Source organism: Leptosomus discolor, chromosome 2 (assembly GCF_034619465.1).
Source record: "Leptosomus discolor isolate bLepDis1 chromosome 2, bLepDis1.hap2, whole genome shotgun sequence".
NCBI classification, from domain to species: domain Eukaryota; kingdom Metazoa; phylum Chordata; class Aves; order Leptosomiformes; family Leptosomidae; genus Leptosomus; species Leptosomus discolor.
In genome coordinates this window covers 127038247-127057138 of record NC_141392.1, presented here as the reverse complement: position 1 = coordinate 127057138, position 18892 = coordinate 127038247, and the positions used below count along the sequence as shown (strand labels likewise).

The following is an 18892-nucleotide window of genomic DNA, read 5'->3' as shown; positions in this document are numbered from 1 at the left end:
ATATTGCTGTGTGCATGCATGCAGCTTGGAGTTTTGCGAACTTAAAATGTTTAGAATTCGTGTTTCCTGTACTGTGCTCCACTCTGAAAGGTATTAACGAGGCTGAAGTGTATCTCTGTTACGGAATACGACTGTTATGAAGAGATGTCTGTCTTCCTGCTGGTCGTTTTGTGTACCAAATGTAATCGAACTGTTTCAGTTGAGGGATAAAATGATGTTGTTCACACTAAGTTGCTCTTGTAACAGGAATTCTAGCACAAACAGTGTTTGCCGTTTTTTGTCTTCAGAATGATTGAGGAGAGTGGGAAGAGGAGGAGGACAATGGCAGAGAAGAGACAGCTGTTCATGGAAATGAGTAAGTAAGAAATGTGAAGACATAATGTCATTTATTCTTTACTGAGAGCTTCGCTGTGATGGTTTTACCAGATCATTTACATCTTGTTTCCACAAGACCATTGCATCATCTAGTGAAAAGCATCCTGGGTGCTCGTCAGGAGGAGAATACGAGAGGTGGGTCCCAGCTGCCTAAAAGGTCATTAATTTCTAGGTTTTGTGCAGGTCCTTTTCTGAGGAACACTCACGTTTCTCATATATGGCAGTATTGAAAGTTTGTGGACAACTATTAAAATAAATGGCAACAGACAGATCACCTTTTACCTTAAAAAAAAAAAAATTAAAAAATTGCCTCACGATGCTATTGTGACTTGAAAAGAAACAGTTTGAGGGTTTGGGGAGGTGGTTTTTTTTTGTACAGCACCATTCCCTGGAAGAGAGGCTGTCCTTGTTGCTAGAAATCAGACGTCTGTCCTGAGTGAATACGATTTAAAGGAATGAGACAGAGGCTTTTAAGGAGCTGTGTGCAGTTAGAAGTAAAAGATTGTGTGTTTGCATGACATCGTGTTATTTTACTTTGCTATGGGAACACAGGGCTGAATGACGTTCCTAGGTTGGGCAAGCGTGTCCCGTGAGCCCCGTGACAGGCTGGTGAAGGTCTCAAAACAATAGTGCATCGTGCCGTTTCGGAGGAATTCGAAGTCATGTGCTTACTGTGGTTATAAGCATCTTGTAATTTCAGCAGTTTCATTCCTGGCTAATTTACATCTGCTTCCCCTCATGTGAGACCACTCTTGGACAGTATTTCTCCCCACATCCCAGCTTGCTTTGCGTTTGGGTTGAGAGTCACGTCCCTTTTTGGCTTGTTCAGCATGTGGCACAGGCTGACTCCTGCGGTCTCGCTGCTGTACACCTCCTCCCCTGTTCTTCTCTGCCTCTCTTCGGGTTTACGTGAGCGAAGGTGACTGCATGGTGCTGATATCCTGAGGAAATCTCATCAGAAGCTTTTAGAGGGACAACGGTGCTGCTGCGCTAGGAGTGCTGTGACTGGAGCGTCAGCGTTCCGTTTGTCCCATCGCTTTGAAGCGGTGTAGTTGTCTTGTGAGCATTTAGTACGGGAGTTGGCTTGCTAGCTTTTAGCTTTGCCTAAGTTGTTAAAAATATTCAGATTTCTTCTGATTATCTCTATACGAGGTGTCTCCTTTTGCCGCGGTGGCTCTCGCTGTTCGTTATCAGTGAAAGCGCTGGCGTACAGACGTTCCCAGCTGCCCCGCTCTGTAGGCTCTTCAGCATATCAGGATGAGAACTCGAAGGTCTCCAAGCTTCACCTGTCCTGTGGTGGAATATTTCCCTGTAAAGTGAACACATAAATGTTTTCCTTTCTAGGCGAGCTCCACACGCAGGGTGGATGTACCCCGTGGTGCTGTCAGTGACCATTCGTTGTTGCTCAGCACACAAATGTGCTGAAGCGTTTGGGTAACAGCTCGTGTGAGATGAGAGCAGACCTTGGCCCTCACCCGCGCTGGCCGTGCCACCCACGGGTGTGCGTGCTGGTTTGGTTGTATTTACGGAGCTGTCTGCCCAGCAAGAACCCCGTGCAAGCCGTCCCAACTTCCTTGAGCTGTAGAACACCTGCAGAGTTTATCTTACGGAAGGGTGCAAAGACGTTGGAGCCAGACTTTCCTCAGCCCGGCGGCAGGGTGCAAGGCAATGGGCACAAACGGCGTCACAGCAAATTCCGTCTGAATGTGAGGAAAAACATTTTTACTGTGAGGATGGTTGAGCCGCGGGAGAGGTTGCTGAGCAAAGCTGCGGAGTCTCCGTCCTTGCGGGGGCTCACAAGTCGACTGAACGCTGTCTTGGGCGAGTTGCTGTAGCTGACCCTGCTTGGGCGGGGAGGTGGGGCCCGGTGATGTCCAGCAGCTCCTTCCAGCCTCCACCGCTCTGTGCTTCTGAGCTATATCGGTAGTCTGGAGAACGCGCCCCGTTTTCTCTTCAGATCGTTTAGAAGAGTGACCTTGTTGAAGCTGTTGTGGTAATGTGGCACAGGAAGGCAAGAACAGAAAATGGACGACTTTTTTTTTTCATGAAGCTGTTAAATGACCCGTTTTATATATATAAACTATACAGACATGTATCTTTTCCTTACATTTATATACATGTATAGACACAGCATTTTGTGACGACTCACGGTCTGTGGAAGTGTGTTCTGTGGTTTGAAAGACAGAAGCCTGCACCCTGATTGAGAGTGTTGAAAGAATATTGCATAGAAAATACAAAATGAGCTATTTTGTTGTAGCCTTGGATCTGAACGCTCCAGCTTACGTTACCTGGCCAAGAACTTTCCTGAAATATATCAGGGACTAGTTTTCTAAAGATGATACTGTGAAATAATCCCCTGAAGTTTGTGGCACCGTGCTGTCAGGCAGAACATCCTCAGGTGTCGGCAAGTCTAGCGCCACGCTTAGGCAAGCTGTCATGGGGAGCCTTGGACTGGGAGATTGGTCGGCTCCTCGCTGGCCTTGTGCGAGTCTTTTCACCTCTTGTTCTCCATCAGTGGTGAAGAGAGTCGGTCCTTGTGTGTCGCTTTCAAGACGCAGTGCCTGGATCTCCAGGAACGAGCAGGTGCTTTGGCATGGCGTTTGCGAAATTGTAATGAACTCTCTAAAAGACAAGAACATTTCCTTAAATTTGCAGCGGTGAGTCAGCGGGGCGTGCACAAAGGTGATTCAAATGAGGTATTTGCAAGTTGCTTTCTGAATTCAGAACGTAGGAGGGAATAAGCGATCGCCTTTGAGCAAGACCCCCCGGTACAGCAATCGGATACCTTCTTCGGGGGGATGTGGGCTTGTTTTTTCTGGGTTTGTTTTGAAGTGTCTTGTAGAAGCTTGGATTCCATAAGTCAGTTATCCCCATTTCTCTGTTCTTTACTCATCCAGGCTCTGGCTTTTGAGAGAATTATGAAAAGATCCTGCTTTTACGCACTCCCGTGAGAACACGAGAGGCACAGGAGCCACGCGCATCCATGCCGCTGCCCCCGTGCAGCTGCGCCGTTTCAGGCGACACCTTAGAACTCTATTGATTATAGGACGGAGCTGCTAATGCTGTTGAAATGGGAGCCATTTGAAAGGCATTTTGCTTTACGATTAACGTGATTTTCAACACTAGTTGGCTGCTTCCAAATTAAAATGGTCAGTACGGGCCTTTAAACCGGTATTGTTTAAAGATCATCCCCCTGTCGCTGATCCTCTGGATTGGTCAGCGCAGGAGGTGCGCAGCTCTGTTGGGCGGAGGGTTAACACAACTTGCTGAAACTGCTCAAGCTGGTCACGTTCAGAGTCAGTGCTGGAAGCGGTAGCTGCGGGACAGACGGGTACAGATGATAGCGTTCAGAGCTTTCGGGGTGTGGTATTGTTTGGAGGTGTAACACACACACAGCTTGAAGTGGGAGGCTGTTGGGGAAGATAAGGTTTTTGATTTTTTTTTTTCCCCTTCTATGCTTTTTCTTCTCCTTCTTGCCTGATTTGGACCTGTTTGGGAGACCAGAAGCATGCTCCTGAGGGGGCTGCGGTGCAGATGGTGGTAGGAGTGCCAACCCCGCCTTTTCTTTGTCTCTTATCTTTTGTGTATGTGTCTTCCAACATCAGTGCAATCCTCTTCCTTTACCCACTCACCACTTAATTCTTGCTTCCTTTTAAGGCGCTCGAATTAGTCCCAAACTTAGATCAGTTCATAACGCACTGCTGAAAATCACTTCACCGTGAGGTACCTAATGAAAGTCTTTTCACGTTCACATGACAAAGATGGTGCGTGTGAAGAAACACTCGTGCCATTTTTGAAGTAATTCTCTCAGATAAGCTGAATGTCATGGAGGAAAGAAAAACACAAACTCTCTTTTATTCATAGGAGCACAGAATTTTGATGTCATCAGACTTTCAACGTATCGAACAGCCTGTAAACTGCGGTTTGTACAAAAAAGATGTAATCGTAAGTTATAATTACTCTTTATCTTCAAAAATCTCTCATGCATGATTGTTTCAAATATTCTACCCATGTGAATTTTACGTACAGCAAGAGTAAGCAAATCAGACAATGGTAGTTGTTACTTAAACTGAACAGAGGTTAAATATATAGTTAAAAAGGAGCAGCGATCTTTGTCCAATACTCTGTAATATCTTCAGTTTGATTCTTGAATGTTTCAAAAATTTAAGATCTACGGGCCAGCTCAAGGTACCTCAGTTGCCCGCAGCGTCGGGCACGGGCAGCCTGGAGCTGTTTGAGCTCCTGTTCCGTCCCTGGGCGCTGCGCCGCGTGGGGCGATGCGCGGTACGGTCACTGCCGTGACAGTGCCAGATCCCGTCGTGGTGGCCGATAGGAAGGGTAGCGACCGTCAGGAGTCCCTCACGTTCAGGCAGTGTAAACGTTCCTGTTCCCTTCCACAGTCCTTTGGCGCTGGGCGCTCACTGAAGCCGGGGTTCACCCGAGGACGGGTAGGGGACACTGCTTGGCTCTCTGGGCCGGTGTTGGGTGGGACGCAGCGAGAGCGGGACAGGGTGATGCGCAGGGGTAGGTCCTTCCTCCCCGTGGAGCGGAGCTGGTGTGTGGCTGGTGGGGAAGAGGACAGGAGGAGAGCTGGGGGTCCTGCAGGGGACACGTGCCACTGCACGTGCAGCCGGCCCCGGGTGCGGGGGTCGCTCAGGGCTGCTGTGGCAGCACCTGCAGGGCCTTTAGTTTGATGGGTGGCTTACAGCTTTTCTGTTCCTCTGGAAAAGTGTTGGTTCTTATCCGTAAGCCATGCTTTTGAATTAAAAATCCCTCTTAATCAGAAGAGCGGTTTTAAGAAATGCTGATTATTCCTTTGGGCCCGATTCCCCAGTGCCATGCCTGCACCTCGAGTACCTTTGCCGTAGGGGTGTGGGTGGGTGAGGCTGAACGTTTATGTCTTTGTCTGGGCCACAGGGTGATCCGGGGGCATGTGCTTGGTGTGCGCAGGTAGCTTGGCTTTTCTCGTTGTGTGGGATTTACGTGAGAAATATGAAGACGAGATTTATGAAAGAAATGTTAAAGATCACACTCTCACTTCAGACTGTTTTTTGTAAGTTAGGGAAGATAACAGCAGTTGTGGAGTTAGCCAATATGTCTGTCCTTTGTAGCTGTTGGATCACATCCAGGTTGGACCGATGGATTCCTGTTGTCTTCTCCTGCTGTCGCACATATCTTTCCAGCTTTGAAGCATTTTAAAGTGTTATTTAATGTGGTTCTGCAGATGACTTTCTGTGGTTTTGGAAAACTTTTTCTCTACGTTGTTAACACTACTTAGATATGCACTAAGATACAGCAGGGTAATTGAGGGAAGTGCTTTGGAGTTCTAGCCCTCTTTAGAAATTATTATGCTCCGGACTTGGCAACTGGATCAGCTGGCAACAGTCATAGTTTAACTGGAACATCAAGTTCCTCCTTCAACACTCAGCTGGTGGTCAGCATGAGAATGTTCAAAGTTATTGTAACCGGTTTGCGGTGGATTTAGCATATGGCTGCCGTCTTTCTCTGATGGGAATACCCGACTCGGCTAAAACGCACTGCGTGGTGACGGAGGATCGCTTTTCTCCTCTGTGAAGCTTGTCTGTCAGAGCACCCAGATGGTGAAGGCTGGAATAAAAGGCACACGAGATGTCTGGGCACTGCTCTGTTACTTTAAACTAGCTGACATGAACTATGAGTGTGAATATCAAGAGTCTGTCTCTCACTTTGAATACAAATAAGTACCTGTTCATTCCAAACTAAAAGCTAACGTAGTGTTTGGAAACAGTACCGTAAAAGTAAGCTTGCATGCGTTACAGAATAGAAGTTAATTTTTTTTCCTTTATTTTTAGTTCATCTTGTTGATATCTGGAATATGATTGAAGCCTTCCGAGATAATGGCCTTAACACTTTGGATCATAACACAGAGATCAACGTGTCTCGACTAGAAACAATCATTTCATCCATCTACTACCAGCTAAACAAACGCCTTCCTTCTACTCACCAAATCAGTGTAGAGCAATCCATCAGCCTCCTCCTCAACTTCATGATAGCAGCGTATGACAGGCTAGTAACTCCTCTAGTTGTATTCTTAAACTAATTTTCTCTTTTCCTTAGATGGATGCAGCCAACAAGTGCATGAGCCTCCGGCAAACCGCCCGCCTGCTATTTCTCAAGTTCATGAAATGGTGTGTTGCACGCACACACGTGTATTTAAGGTCATAGTAGGGCCTGCGGAGATTTGCGCTGCCACAGCAGCAGTGCTTTGTCTTTAAAAACTGCTGTCTTGAGAAAGATGAGTGAGTGCCTCCTGCAACTCGCAGGCTGCTGTAAGCCGCGTGTCTGAACGGGAGGTGAAGTGAAACTGTGTTCTGCGGACTGTGGTAGAACATAACGTTAACCTCGTGGTGGTATAGCGCTGTTTTAAAAAGTGAAAGTGTTTTACTCAATTTGATCCACGAAACCGTTTTATAATGCTCCCTTGTTTTAGCAGCTTGCGTCCCATTCCAACGTGCTGTGACCCCATAAAGGCTAATTCTCGTGTCTTGGCTGGAAGAAGCTTGGGTTCTGGTTCAGGGAGCTCTCTAGGCATCTCCTTGTGTCCAGTTTCATGAGTTTCTTTCACAGCCTCTTTCTTCAGTGCTCGGTCTGCTAGTCTTCTGGAGTCAATGTGTCTCTGGGTTCTCTGAGTAGCAACCACAAATCTTTCACTGATGTTTAGCTCTTCTTACTTTTTGTCTTGCCTTTCTCACAATCACTCTTCTCTTTCTGCTTTCACCCTCTCTCCTCGCAGTAGAGAACTGCTTGTGGCCGGGATGCTGTCACAGAGGCTGAGGAGTTTTACCCAAGACAATCTGAAACACTGAATACACCAGATAGTTGTTCTGTTTGTAATGTCAGGCTTTTTTCCTGATGTGACTGCTTCTTACTGTCACCCAGCAGAAGCTAGGTTTCCCCCGACAGAAGTCCAAGATTTCAGAACAATCCCTATCTCACTAAGGGCGGATAAAACCAACACAAAGCTCAGAGGGGGAAGACCGTTACGACAACAGAATTGAATGTGTATTTTTCTATTTAGTTCTGCTTTGGGATTAGTTGTGAGCCAAGTTGTAAAGGTTAGGTGATGGGTTTAGTTATTCTGAGACAGATCACACTAGAAAATACAAAAGTGTCCGTGCTTTGGGGAGCTGGCTCAAAAGACTGAGGCTGTAGTTACAGATGTGGTTTTCCCCCCTGCTGCCCCCAGCCCTGCAAGTTCTGCTCTTTTGGAAGCCGAGCAGCACGTGTGATCCCAGCATGGTGCAGCAGCTTCTCTTTAGCTTGCTCTGGCCCATGGGATTGAGAAAGCTGGGCTGTGGGAGAATCAAGAATAAGAGGCAAGGCAGGGCTGTGGCTCCCTCTCCAGGAGTTCATCAACATGGCAGACATTTATTTAAAAAAAAAAAAAAAAAAAGATAAGACCCTACACCTGTGCTGGAATTGCATCGCTGGGGGAGCTGCCTGGTTGCTTGAATGCACACAGTGCAGTAGCTTCTTGCAACGCGGTGCTGGTGATAGCGTCACCAAGTCGTTGGCTTTCCACCAGACAGGCCCAGGAATCAAAGATCTGACTGGTGTCTTCCCCGTGGAAATACTGGTGTCAGAGCTGATGTAACGCACGTGTGAAAAGTGCTCACACCGAACGCTGCATGGAGACCCGTAGAACACGGCTCGTGGTGCATCAGCGGCGAGTGGTGCGGAGGAGCCGCTGTGGTGTGCTGTTCTTCGCTGCTTTCCCCCGCAGAGCTCTGCATGGGGGTCCGACAGTTTGTTCCTGGTCTGCTTTCCCCAATAGCCCCTCGTGGCTTTCCAGAGTCCCTGGTCTCTTGCTGGCACCCCGGAGTAACAGCTCGTTCCTGGCACCCCAGAGTAACAGCTTGTTCCCTGACCCCATTTGATTGTTTCAGAGCAGTCAGGGTTTTATTTCATCATTTCTAGAAGATGCATTTAATTTGACAGCGGGTTCAGTTGCTCCAACTTTTGTCTTTTTAATTGCAGGTATCAAACCACAAGGTATGCTGGTAATAAAGCAGCGTGCGATAAGGGGGAGGGAGAGGATGACCAACGAGTGAGGAAGTGGGTTGGTGAGCCAAGGGTGGAGTGCTGTGACTAGGAGGAGCCCCGCAATGAGCACAGCGGAGCTGGAAGGGGCTCGCTCCAGGCGTGTGCGTGTCTGTAAGGAGACGCCGAGGGACCAGCACCGTGCTCGGAGCTCTCGTGCCTTGTCTGGGAAGGCAGCGTGAGCCGGTGCCCCTCTGAGGGGCACGGGGAGCAAACGGGAGGAGTTCGAGGCTGATCCCGCTAGAGGGGACGTGGTGGGGCAGCTGCCGCAACTGGAGCGCTGCCGCGGGCTCTTTCGGGGGGCCGGACGGGGAGGGGGAGCTGCCCTTTGCGTGGGAGAGCGGCTGGAGCGCGTGGGGCTCTGCCTGGGGACGGGTGCTGAGCCAGCTGGGAGGTCGAGTCGGGGTTAGCGGGCAGACTGACGTGGGCATCGCTGCGGCGGGCGTCTGCCACGGACCGCCTGGTGAGGAGGGCGCAGGATGCGGCTCTGCAGGCAACCGGGGGAAGCCTCGTGTACACAGGCCCGGTCTTTTTTAAACCACTTCTGTCTCCGATCCTGAGAACTCCCGATTGTCACAGGAGTTTCAAAATCCTATGGGAAGTTCTGCCCTTTTTCCTTTTGGTGGGGAGCTCGGCAGATTGAACAGCATTGCTACAGAAATAGATTTTGGCAAGTTGCTTAATAACTACACCTCTACTGGACTGCAGGGGGAGGAGTTTGGGGTTTTTTCTTGATTAATAGACAGAATGTCAGCAGAAGCAGTTCTAATATCTGGAGGCACCATCAAATACCTTTGCAAGGATGCGTTTGTGAGGAGATATGGATGGCTTTAATCCCTTTTTTTTTTCCTGGAAATTAATTCAAAGCTGACCTCTCTTTTGAGAGAAAATGAATGTCTGTTGAAAAGAAAAGGGGGGGGGTTGGGGGCGCTGAGACTCTGACTGGAGGAGACTTGAATTAGCGAGTAACACTTCTTCAGATAAAAGTGGAGGTCAAGGCTTGGAGGATGAACTTTTCAGACCACCAAATTCAGATGGAGTCAAATCTGTCTCTTTTTTTTTGACACACAGAGGGAGTGCCAACTTATTCCTTTGAGAAAGCTCTCTGAGAGAAAACACAGAAACAAAATACGGTAGCTGAGATCTTTACCTTGTTGCTAACTTTATAGCCTTTATATAGCTTGAAATAAATATCTGATATGTTTAGTTTTCTCCCCTTGTTTAGTTTCTTCAAACAGTGGTTTAAAGAGTACTGGATACCCACAAAGTGATGGCCTTTGAATCACCATTCCTCTTCACAGATCTTCCTGCAGCTGTAGCTCTAGGAGAGATTGCCTCTCTTCTGTAGAGGGGATGTTTGAAAGACACTCTTGAGGCTGTGTTACAGAAACAGCGTGCTATACTTCAGGTACTTCTCAGCCTGAGAAAGGTTGAGAGCCTTTACCTCACCGTGGAGTGTGAGATGTTACCAGAGGATAACATTTGCATGTTAACTCTGGGTGTGAAAGGGGGAAAAAGTTACTTGGTTACTTCCCAATGTCTCCATCTGGTTCCTTGTCCGTCATTGACATCAGCCCTTGTCGCTACTTCAGTACCATCAGCCAATATTTACGTCGAATAATTCTACTCTTAACGCTTTCCAAGTGCTAGTCAGCCGAGTGCAGATGTTAGATGTGCATCTTGCTTCCACTGAGCAGTATTCTGGAGTTTTTCTAGATCTCTTCCAACACTCACCATGTATTTTCCCCGTGATAGTACAAATCATCTGTCCAATACGTTTCATTACAGTTGCTTGAACTTATTTTAATTCTTTTTCTCTTTTATATGTGACTTTCACTGTCTTGGTGGCTTATCGCTCTGTACCGCTGTTGCTGTTCGGAGTTAAGGATAGTGACTCAGTACACTTCTGCTTGGCAGTGAGTTGCTCAGGATTCCAACAGCTTTTACCCCCGTTCACACGCATTTCCTTTGCCCTAAACCACCTTTCAAACAGCTTCACGGTACCAGTGGGTTTACATTGACATCTCCACGCTGTGGCCGTCTTAATATCCCGTGTCGGAGGTTGATTGGCTCCTGTCTATTGCTGTGAAAGGCAGAGGTGGAGGAGGTGGGACGCGTGCCATGGGCCGGCACTCAGCTGGGAGACCCTTGCTGCCACCCGCTGCGCTGTGCTTTAACCCAGCAAGCCGCCTTCTGTGGTTCTGGTGGCTTAATGCCCTCACAATTTCATCCTTCCCTTTCTTTCTGGTAGCGGGAACGACACGTGTCGCTGTTCCCACGTATCACACCGCGCCGAACGGGCTTTTTCATACGTTCCGTGGAGACAAACTCATTTCTTTGCTGATGCTAGAAAATGATTCCCCGAATGTGCCATCTGTTCTGATAGCACAGCAGCTTTGTTAACTTAAATTAGAATAAAACATTTCTGTTCCGTTATTCCTGTTCCGTGTGATATATTCAGGGTATCGTACAGCTTCTCTGTTAGCCATCAATTCCTGTGCTGTTTTTAGAATGAAATGTGTATTTGAACATCAGAGTTTAAATCGAGGAGTAAAAATTTAAAACAACTGACAAAGTGTAGCAGAGGAAAAAATCCAATGTTTTATTGTAAACGGATGTATTTTAATGGAAAGAGTTAATTACCAAGTTACTTTTCTATAGGGCAGTTATGGGATGAACAAGACAAACGGTTGTCTCTTTACCTGTGCATTTTCTGCGAGAAAATTTGATTTGTGATTAGACACTTGTTAACTCTTCTGACATATTAAAAATGTTGGGTTTGCCACGGCTTTAGTGTTCTATTAAATAGTTTTGGCAGATCTTAGTAGTTATTGGCGGGCATTTATGCATTGCCTTCCTAGGCCTCGAGTATTGCTGTTACTCATCACCCTGCGTGGTAATTACTGACCATGTCATTTTTGTTCGCAGTGAGGGCCATGGGAAGCTGACGGTCTTTTCGGTGAAAGCCATGCTGGCAACCATGTGTGGCGGTAAAATACTGGACAAGCTGAGATGTAAGTATTTTCAAGCAAATCAAACCGTTTTGGTGCTGTTACCGGCTACGTGTGTTTTACCGGGTTAACTTGGGCAAGCTGCCTTTTCTGCTGGTTCAGCGGTCTGTACCCCGAAAGGAGGCTTGGGGGCGGATGGCTTGGTTCCACATGCCATCTGCTGGCCACCAGGCGCAGCGGGTTTGCCGCGCAGTGGGCTTTCCAAGTGCAGGGCTTGGGTTTGAGGGGCTGCGGCACTCCTTTAAGGGTAAAGCTTCAGGTCTGACGGGTCCGATAGTCATGTCCGATTTGTTGCCGTTTCCCCTGTTTTGAGGGCGTCGGGTGGCTTCTGTATATCTTCTGCTTCATCTGAGGTGCGCTCTGCATCTTCTCGTTGTGTAACTCCAGCTTCTCGGTTCGTATTTTTAACTCTTCTTTTTACTCTCTTCTCATCAATCTTGCTGCCTTTTTCTCTTGTTTCCATGAGCCTCCTGCTGTATCAGCAGAGAACCAGCGATATCCATAAACGTGGTTTGTCCTTTAGCAGTAATTCTTGTTCGTCTCTCTCTCTTACTAGGAAGGTGGTGTTAGGGGTGAGTTTTCTTTCCACTTCCACCCTGAAGAGCTGGAAGTTAATCTCGCTGTCAGTGCCAGATTTTACTGTTCAGGTCTTGTTTTCACCTCACCCTAACTTCCCTTTGTGAAAGTTATCTTGTAGTAAGTCATTCCTCCTCATCTCCGTTGTTGTCATTGGCTGCAAATGATTCTCTAGGCTTGCCTTCATCATTAAGCTTCTTTATTATAGTTGCTTTAGAACTAGCAGCGTGAAATACTAGTGTGCTGAATTAAACCACGTGGCAGGGTCTGAAAAATAGAGTGTTTAATGAGTGCATTACCTCTGTAAAAGATGCAAGATCAAATACTGGGAGAAAAAGAGACTAGATGTCCTCAGTAGAAGGTTACATTTTGGATTTAAGGAGGAGAAGGTTTGAGGAGGTTACAGCAGTTGGGCAGTTCAGCACAGGCCCAGGATGGAAAAGGAGCGTTGCTTCTAGAATCACCAAGACCACACTGAAACACGCCAAGAAAATGGCCGTGGGAGCTTTTAGTGGAAAAGGTGATTAACCTCTGGAATGAACTGTTACAGGAATCCGTAAACTTCCGATGTTTTCAGAGACCTAGATACCCTTCTGGGAGTTACATTAAGCCTCGAGTTACTGATCCAGGAGGTGGCTAGTTGAGGTGCTCTCGCCTTAAGGACGCCTCATTTCTTAGTCCTATATAACGGGTGTGGTTAGTCTTGACATTTGTGCATTTAATGTACTGTTCTCTCTCTGTGGCTGCTTCTCTTCATAGCATTGGAAGGTTCCTTTTTCCTTTTTCTTATTCTGTTGGCTCCTGTTTCCTTCTCACTGTAACATCCTTCTTCATAAAAGTTCTTAACTGAGGTCCATACACGTTGGAGGACAGGCTTTTGACTGCTATCACGGAATAATGCCGCTGCTCGGAGCTTTGTCATATTCTGGTTGTCCTGCCTTTTACTTGCTCTTGCCTTATCAGCTGACCTTTAGTTTACGTTCTGCTTCTGGGATCTTCCCTCCGGTATCTGCTATCCCTTTTTTCTTGGGGCACTTCTCTTTGGGTGTGGAGCACCATTTTCAAAGAGCGTGTGATTTTTGTGTTTGATGCGGTTTGGACAGTAGTGCTTCTGTCTTTTTTCAGTTCGCTCGGTTCCTCTCCTTGCCTTTTCAGTGCGTCGCTCGTGCTGACTTCCCACCGTTTGGTGTTTCTGGGGTAGTTCTGATGACAGAGTATTATCTGTTGGCCACACCTATTTAAAACCTGGTTTTGGTGAGGGGTTTTTTGGTTGGTCTGTCAAGTACAATATCTTATTGATTCAACTGAGAAAGAAAAAAATTCTCCATCCGTAGCAGTAATGCTGATTTGCCACTGCCCTGTACGGTCACGGCACTTCCTTCACTGCACCATCTGCTCCAGACACTCCTCTGTCACTTATGGATGCTCCTCTGTCCCCTCCTGTGCTCGTTCTTGTCTCTCCTTAGTTGGAGAGAAAGTTAGAGACTGGAACCACCTCACTGTTAGTCTCTAAAATGCTCACAGTGCCACGTGCAAGGTTGGACACAGAGGCGGAATCTCTGTGCATGGTTAATGAAATTATCCAGGAAAAGGGGATTTTGGCTAACTTGGAACCGAGATTTTAGGAGCATAGGGAATCTGTGCCGGAGGGAAAGGCTTTCTCTAACCCAGGACAGCATTTCAGCTGTTGACATTTCAGACAAGGTCATAGGGCAGCTTTCTGTGGAACGTGGGAGAGCATCTGAGATTCAGGATGCTGGGGTCTTGTAAACCTTCTGAGGGCAGAAGTGTGTCGTGTTGTTAGCGGAATAAGTTTGAGTATCACCAGAACTCAAGAAAAGTAATAAAATAGCTGAGCTATTAACTGTTGGTTACGTGTCTTTCTGAAAGCTTTCTAAGGGGCCAGGGAGGGGGAAGAAGAAAATGTCGTGTGAGGTTTGGGAGGGGAGATGCGGGCAGCTGCAGGCCTGTACAGGATTGCAGAACCATTCAGGTTGGAAAAGACCTCTGAGACCATGGAGCCCACCCATCAACCCCACTCTACCCAGTACACCCCTAAACCCTGTCTCCAAGCACCACATCTAAACAACCTTCACACAGACTACGGGACGGCGACTCAACCCCCTCCCTGGGCAGCCTGTTCTGATGCCTGACAGCCCTTTCAGGGAAAAAATTCTTCCTAATGTCCAGCCTGAACCCACCCTGGTGCAGCTCGAGGCCGTTCCCTCTTGTTCTGTCATGGATTACCCATGAGAGGAGACCAGCACCCACCTCTGTACGATGTATACCTCCCTACATGTATACCTGACACACCTTCTGGGCAAGCTGTTAGTGAGGAAGAGCAGAAATAGTTGATGCATGGATAAATAAGATTTTACTGTTGGGGGAAATGGCTTTTGTGAAGGGATGCCTTGTAAAAACTGCAGGAGTTCGTTAAAGGAGGGGAAGAAAACCCAAGCTGGACAAAGGAGTTCTGGCTGATACAGACTTCTTGAATTTCTGAAAGGCGTTCGGGAAGGTCCCTTATCAAACATTTAAAGACATTTAAAAGTTTGAGGAAAGGGGTGCAAGGTGGGGCCTTTGCGCAGGTAGAAGATTGTCTAAAAGGAACCAAAAAGGAGCAATAAAGATCTTTTTTGTAGATCTGGATTGGTGAGTGGTGCTGGACCTAACCAGTTTTTAACACGGTCATAAATGATCTGGAAAAAATGCAGTGAGAGGTAACAACTGGACGCAAGGTGAATCAGTGTAGTAAAAGCTAAAATAGACTGAAGAGTTACAGTGTCATCTGACAAGGCTGAGTAGATGGGAAGTAAAATGGTAGGTGAAATTCAGTGTGAATATATGTAAAGTGGTGCGTGCTGGAGGAGTGAGGTGTGATCCTGGTGTGACGCACAGAAAGGTCAGCTAAGAAAGTTGTTGTTGCTCAGATGAGACATCTTGGAGCTCTGTTCTGTGAAGGTGTTGGCGCTCTGTTGGGTAATGGCTGAAAAGCACAGGGAATGTTACGGAGGGGAAGGGCGTGAAGAGCACAGTGGGGAGGTAGAGGCACTGTGCAAACCCCTGGTGTCGCTGTGCTGTGAGTGAGTGCTGCTCCAGTACCCCCGCCTGGTTCGCTGCCCTTTCCAGTTCGGATCTTTTCGGAGAACAACAACAAGGATCATCAAAGGAAGAGAAAGCTTTCTGAAGAGAGAACAACTAGATAGAGCAGGATTCTTCAACCTGGAAAGGAAAGTGGTGGTGAAAGGGTAGTGTTCTATGCAATCACGAGCAATGTGTTAGTGGCCAACAGAAAACTGCTGCTCCTGTCCCCTCCCAGTACAAGAACTAAAGGGCAGTAACTGGAGTTAGCAGTGACAGATTGAACCAACAAACCCCAGTACTTCTCTAAGCTTCACCAAAGGATGCTGTTGGTATCAAGCTTTTACACCACTCGATTACCCCTTGAGCCAATTTCACCGAAGGCAAATTCATCAAAGGTTGCCGAATGCCAAGGCGCTGCTGAGCGGAGGAGCGTTGTGGGGAACGTGCCTGCCTGAGCCGCCTGCTGGTGGGACAGCCAGACTTTCCATCTGATCTGCCTCAGCTGTTCTCATAGTCTTTATTTCTTCTCCTGATAGAATACGCTCTCTTGGTTTTTCCCTTTCCTCTCGTTCCCACCTGTCTCTCTGGTTACTGACCCATTTCATCGCTGAGCCGCTTCTGTTTCCAGTTGACTTGTTCCCCTGGTTCCACCCCCTCTCCTGCACTGCCCCAGCTCCCTTTCCGAAGCAGGCAGTCAGCTCCGGCTCAGCTGGAACGTGAGGCTTTCTGCAAATCCTGGAAGTTGTAGATATTTTTTTCCCCTCATCTCATAATTTATATGAATGATAGTAACTTGGTCTCTGTACTTGCATATGTACAGGCTTATTTTTTTTTAAATGCTGAAAATGTGAACAAATGGAGTGCTTTTCAGTCCACACGGTGTCTGACAGCACATATGAGATGGGAATTGTTCAGTGATACCACTTCGCTGTCTCTGGAAAAGATTATTTCCTGTGACATGATACTCCCTGCAAAGGAGTTCCCGTACGGGGTGTGCAAGGTGGGAGTTGTAAACCCAGCCTGCTGCTACGGGCTTTACGAGTTTTGTCCTGGCATTTTAAGCCCAAGAAATGCCATATAAAAAATGTCAGGTTTTGTTGGATTTGGATGACTTCATTTTGCCATCTAACTAGATTCATTGTGAAGTAATTAGTGCTTCCTTCCATGTCATTTCTGCAAGTAAATTGCAAACAGAACTTCAAGTAAATCTAGACTCCATCCTGCTCGCTTTAAGGGCTGCCTGACTTCTCTGACATCTGGCTGTGTTTCCCGTGTGGTGCTCCTTGGCTCCCTCGCCGCACTAGCTCCTTTTTTTCCTCGCCCCATCCAGCTCTGATAAGCCTTTAGTGCTTGCTGAAGTTCACTCTAAAAAGTCATACGATAATGTATGCTAAATACGAGGTTTCGCATAATAAAGGTCCTGGAAGTTAGTCTGCTGTGGATGAATTAGCCTGATGGTTGGGTTTTTATTTTGGGGAGAGGGTATTTTTGGTTTTGGAGGGGTGAGGGTGAAAGGGGAATTATTTGTTTTGGTTCTCATCAGTGGACCAAAGCAGTCGTAGTGATAATAATATCTGGTTGGTTGTAGTATCACATCTACTCAAACTGAACAAGCTCAGTGCATGATTTTATACAGACTTTCTTACCCCTCCTTTGTTTATAACAAAGGTTAGGAGTTGCCACAAGGTCTGCTGACCTGATGGAGGTAAGGCTGCTGCAGTGCCATGTCCCCAGTCCCCAGTGGTGAGGGCAGGCATGCGTTCCCAGTAGGAATATGCGCACACAGCCACATGGATCAACACAGGCGGAAGATACCCGTGTGAACGCCAGCAGCACCGACGGCCTGGTTCTGTTCCCCGCCTCTGCCTGTCAGTGGCACCGGTACACACGTGTGCCCGTGCCTGTACGACACGGCAGGGGGTTGGGCTAGATGATCTTTGAGGTCCCTTCCAAGCCAAACCATTCTGTGATTCTACAACATGGATCCACATTAATGGGGAACCTAATGAATCCATTAGGATCCACATGAACATGAGGAAAAACTGTTTCCCTGGGAGGGTGGCAGAGCCCTGGCACAGGCTGCCCAGGGAGGTGGTGAGATCTCCTTCTCTGGAGACATCCAAAACCCGCCTGGACGCGTTCCTGGGTGACCTGCTCTGGGTGGTCCTGCTCTGGCAGGGGGGTTGGACTGGATGATCTCCAGAGGTGCCTTCCAACCCCTGACCTTCTGTGATTCTGTGATCCCTCCAGTAACTGGCCTTAGATGCTCATCTGTCTAGTAGCTGGTTCTTGGAGCCTCTTAGATCCTCTGGTTTCTCCAGTATCTGTCCCAGACTTATGACCGCTCAGATACCTTCCTTTGAAAAGCATCTTCATAATCTCCTTGTAGGTGTTTGGGTGGTGTTATTAGGCCTTCTCAGTGTCTTGTCTTCTCCAGGCTGAACAGTTACTGTTACCTCAGCCTGTCCTCATAGGGTAAGTGCTGCAGCATGCTGACCATCCTTGGAGCCTTCTCCAGAGCTCGCTTCAGTTTCTCTTTCATACTCTGTGATTCTCAACAATTCTCTGATTCTCGGGGGGGGGGTGGGGTGTCCCGAAACTGGGCCTGGTACCAAGAAGAGGTCTAACAAGTGCCGAGTGGAGGAGGATAATCACTTCCCTCTACTAGCCGAGCTCCTGTTCATACAGCCCAGGAGGCTGTTGGCCACCTTTGCTGCCAGAGCACACTGCTGCCTCGTGTTCAGCTTGTGACCTCAAAACCCACGAGGACCTTCCCAGCAGAGCTGCTGGAATCACTGCTGGTCTCTTCCTTCCCATGGGCAGGACTTTGCGTTTGTCCTTTTTGAATTTCATACAGTTTCTGCCGGCCCTTTCCTCCAGCTGGTCTAGGTCCTGCTGCGTGGCAGCCCTTGCCTGCCAGGGTGTCCCCTGGTCCTCCCAGTTTGGCATCATCTGCAAACTTGACAGGACTGTGCTCTGGCACCTCTTCCGTCATTGACGGACGTGTGGAGCAGGACGTGTCCCGGGACAGGTTCCAGCAGTACTCCACTTGTTCCTGGCCCCCACGTAGAATATGACCCATTATCCATGACCGCCCCCAGCCTGATCACCCAACCAGCTGGTGGTTCAGCCGTGCAGCCTGTGACATCCCAGGCTGGACACAGGGATGTTGTGGGGCAATAAAAAGTGAAGAGCTTTGCTGGAGTTGAGGTGAATGATACCTACAAGTTTAGTCCTCTCAGAAGACAATCGAGCCGGTCAGGTGTGACTTAGCCTCCATACGTCCCTACTGACGGATCCCAGTCACCTTTTCTCTTGCACACACAGAGGAATGTGCACCAAGATTGGCTCCATGATTTTCCCAAAGTGGGGCTGACTTTCCTTGGATTGGCCCTTTGACCTTGATGCAGACTTCGGATTAATACAACAACCCACCGCACCCCAAAAAAGCGCAGTCAAACCAATTAATCTGTTAAATTTATTTCCTGGGCTTTTGCTGATGCTAAACCTAGTATTTAACAAATATTTTATGAATTTGTACGATAAAAATCGACAACTGCATAGGAGTTGTGAGGCACAGGACACGCTCCAGGCCAGACCCCAAAAAATGAGGGTGCCAGGTTGTGCCGCTTGGTTTTTAGCTTGGTCAGAGACATGGTAGAGCCGTCAGCTGAAACGGCACCGAGCATCAGGCACACGCCTTGGTTGGGAAAGACAGAAGAGCCAACTTTGGTGGTTACAAACCGCCGAGAAGAGGCTCTCGAGGG

General features: G+C 47.8%; 1 protein-coding gene across 1 annotated transcript in view; it reads left to right on the top strand.

Annotated features, from left to right (window-relative positions):
- Positions 1–288: 288 nt before the first annotated feature.
- The window catches only part of DTNB (dystrobrevin beta), a 184683-nt gene continuing 166079 nt past the window's right edge, over positions 289–18892 (top strand). Inside the window, exons 1-4 of the mRNA XM_086461751.1 lie at positions 289–355; positions 4240–4320; positions 6207–6420; positions 11383–11468. Coding sequence (XP_086317877.1) covers positions 289–355; positions 4240–4320; positions 6207–6420; positions 11383–11468 — 448 coding nt within the window. The remainder of the gene's footprint in view (positions 356–4239; positions 4321–6206; positions 6421–11382; positions 11469–18892) is intronic.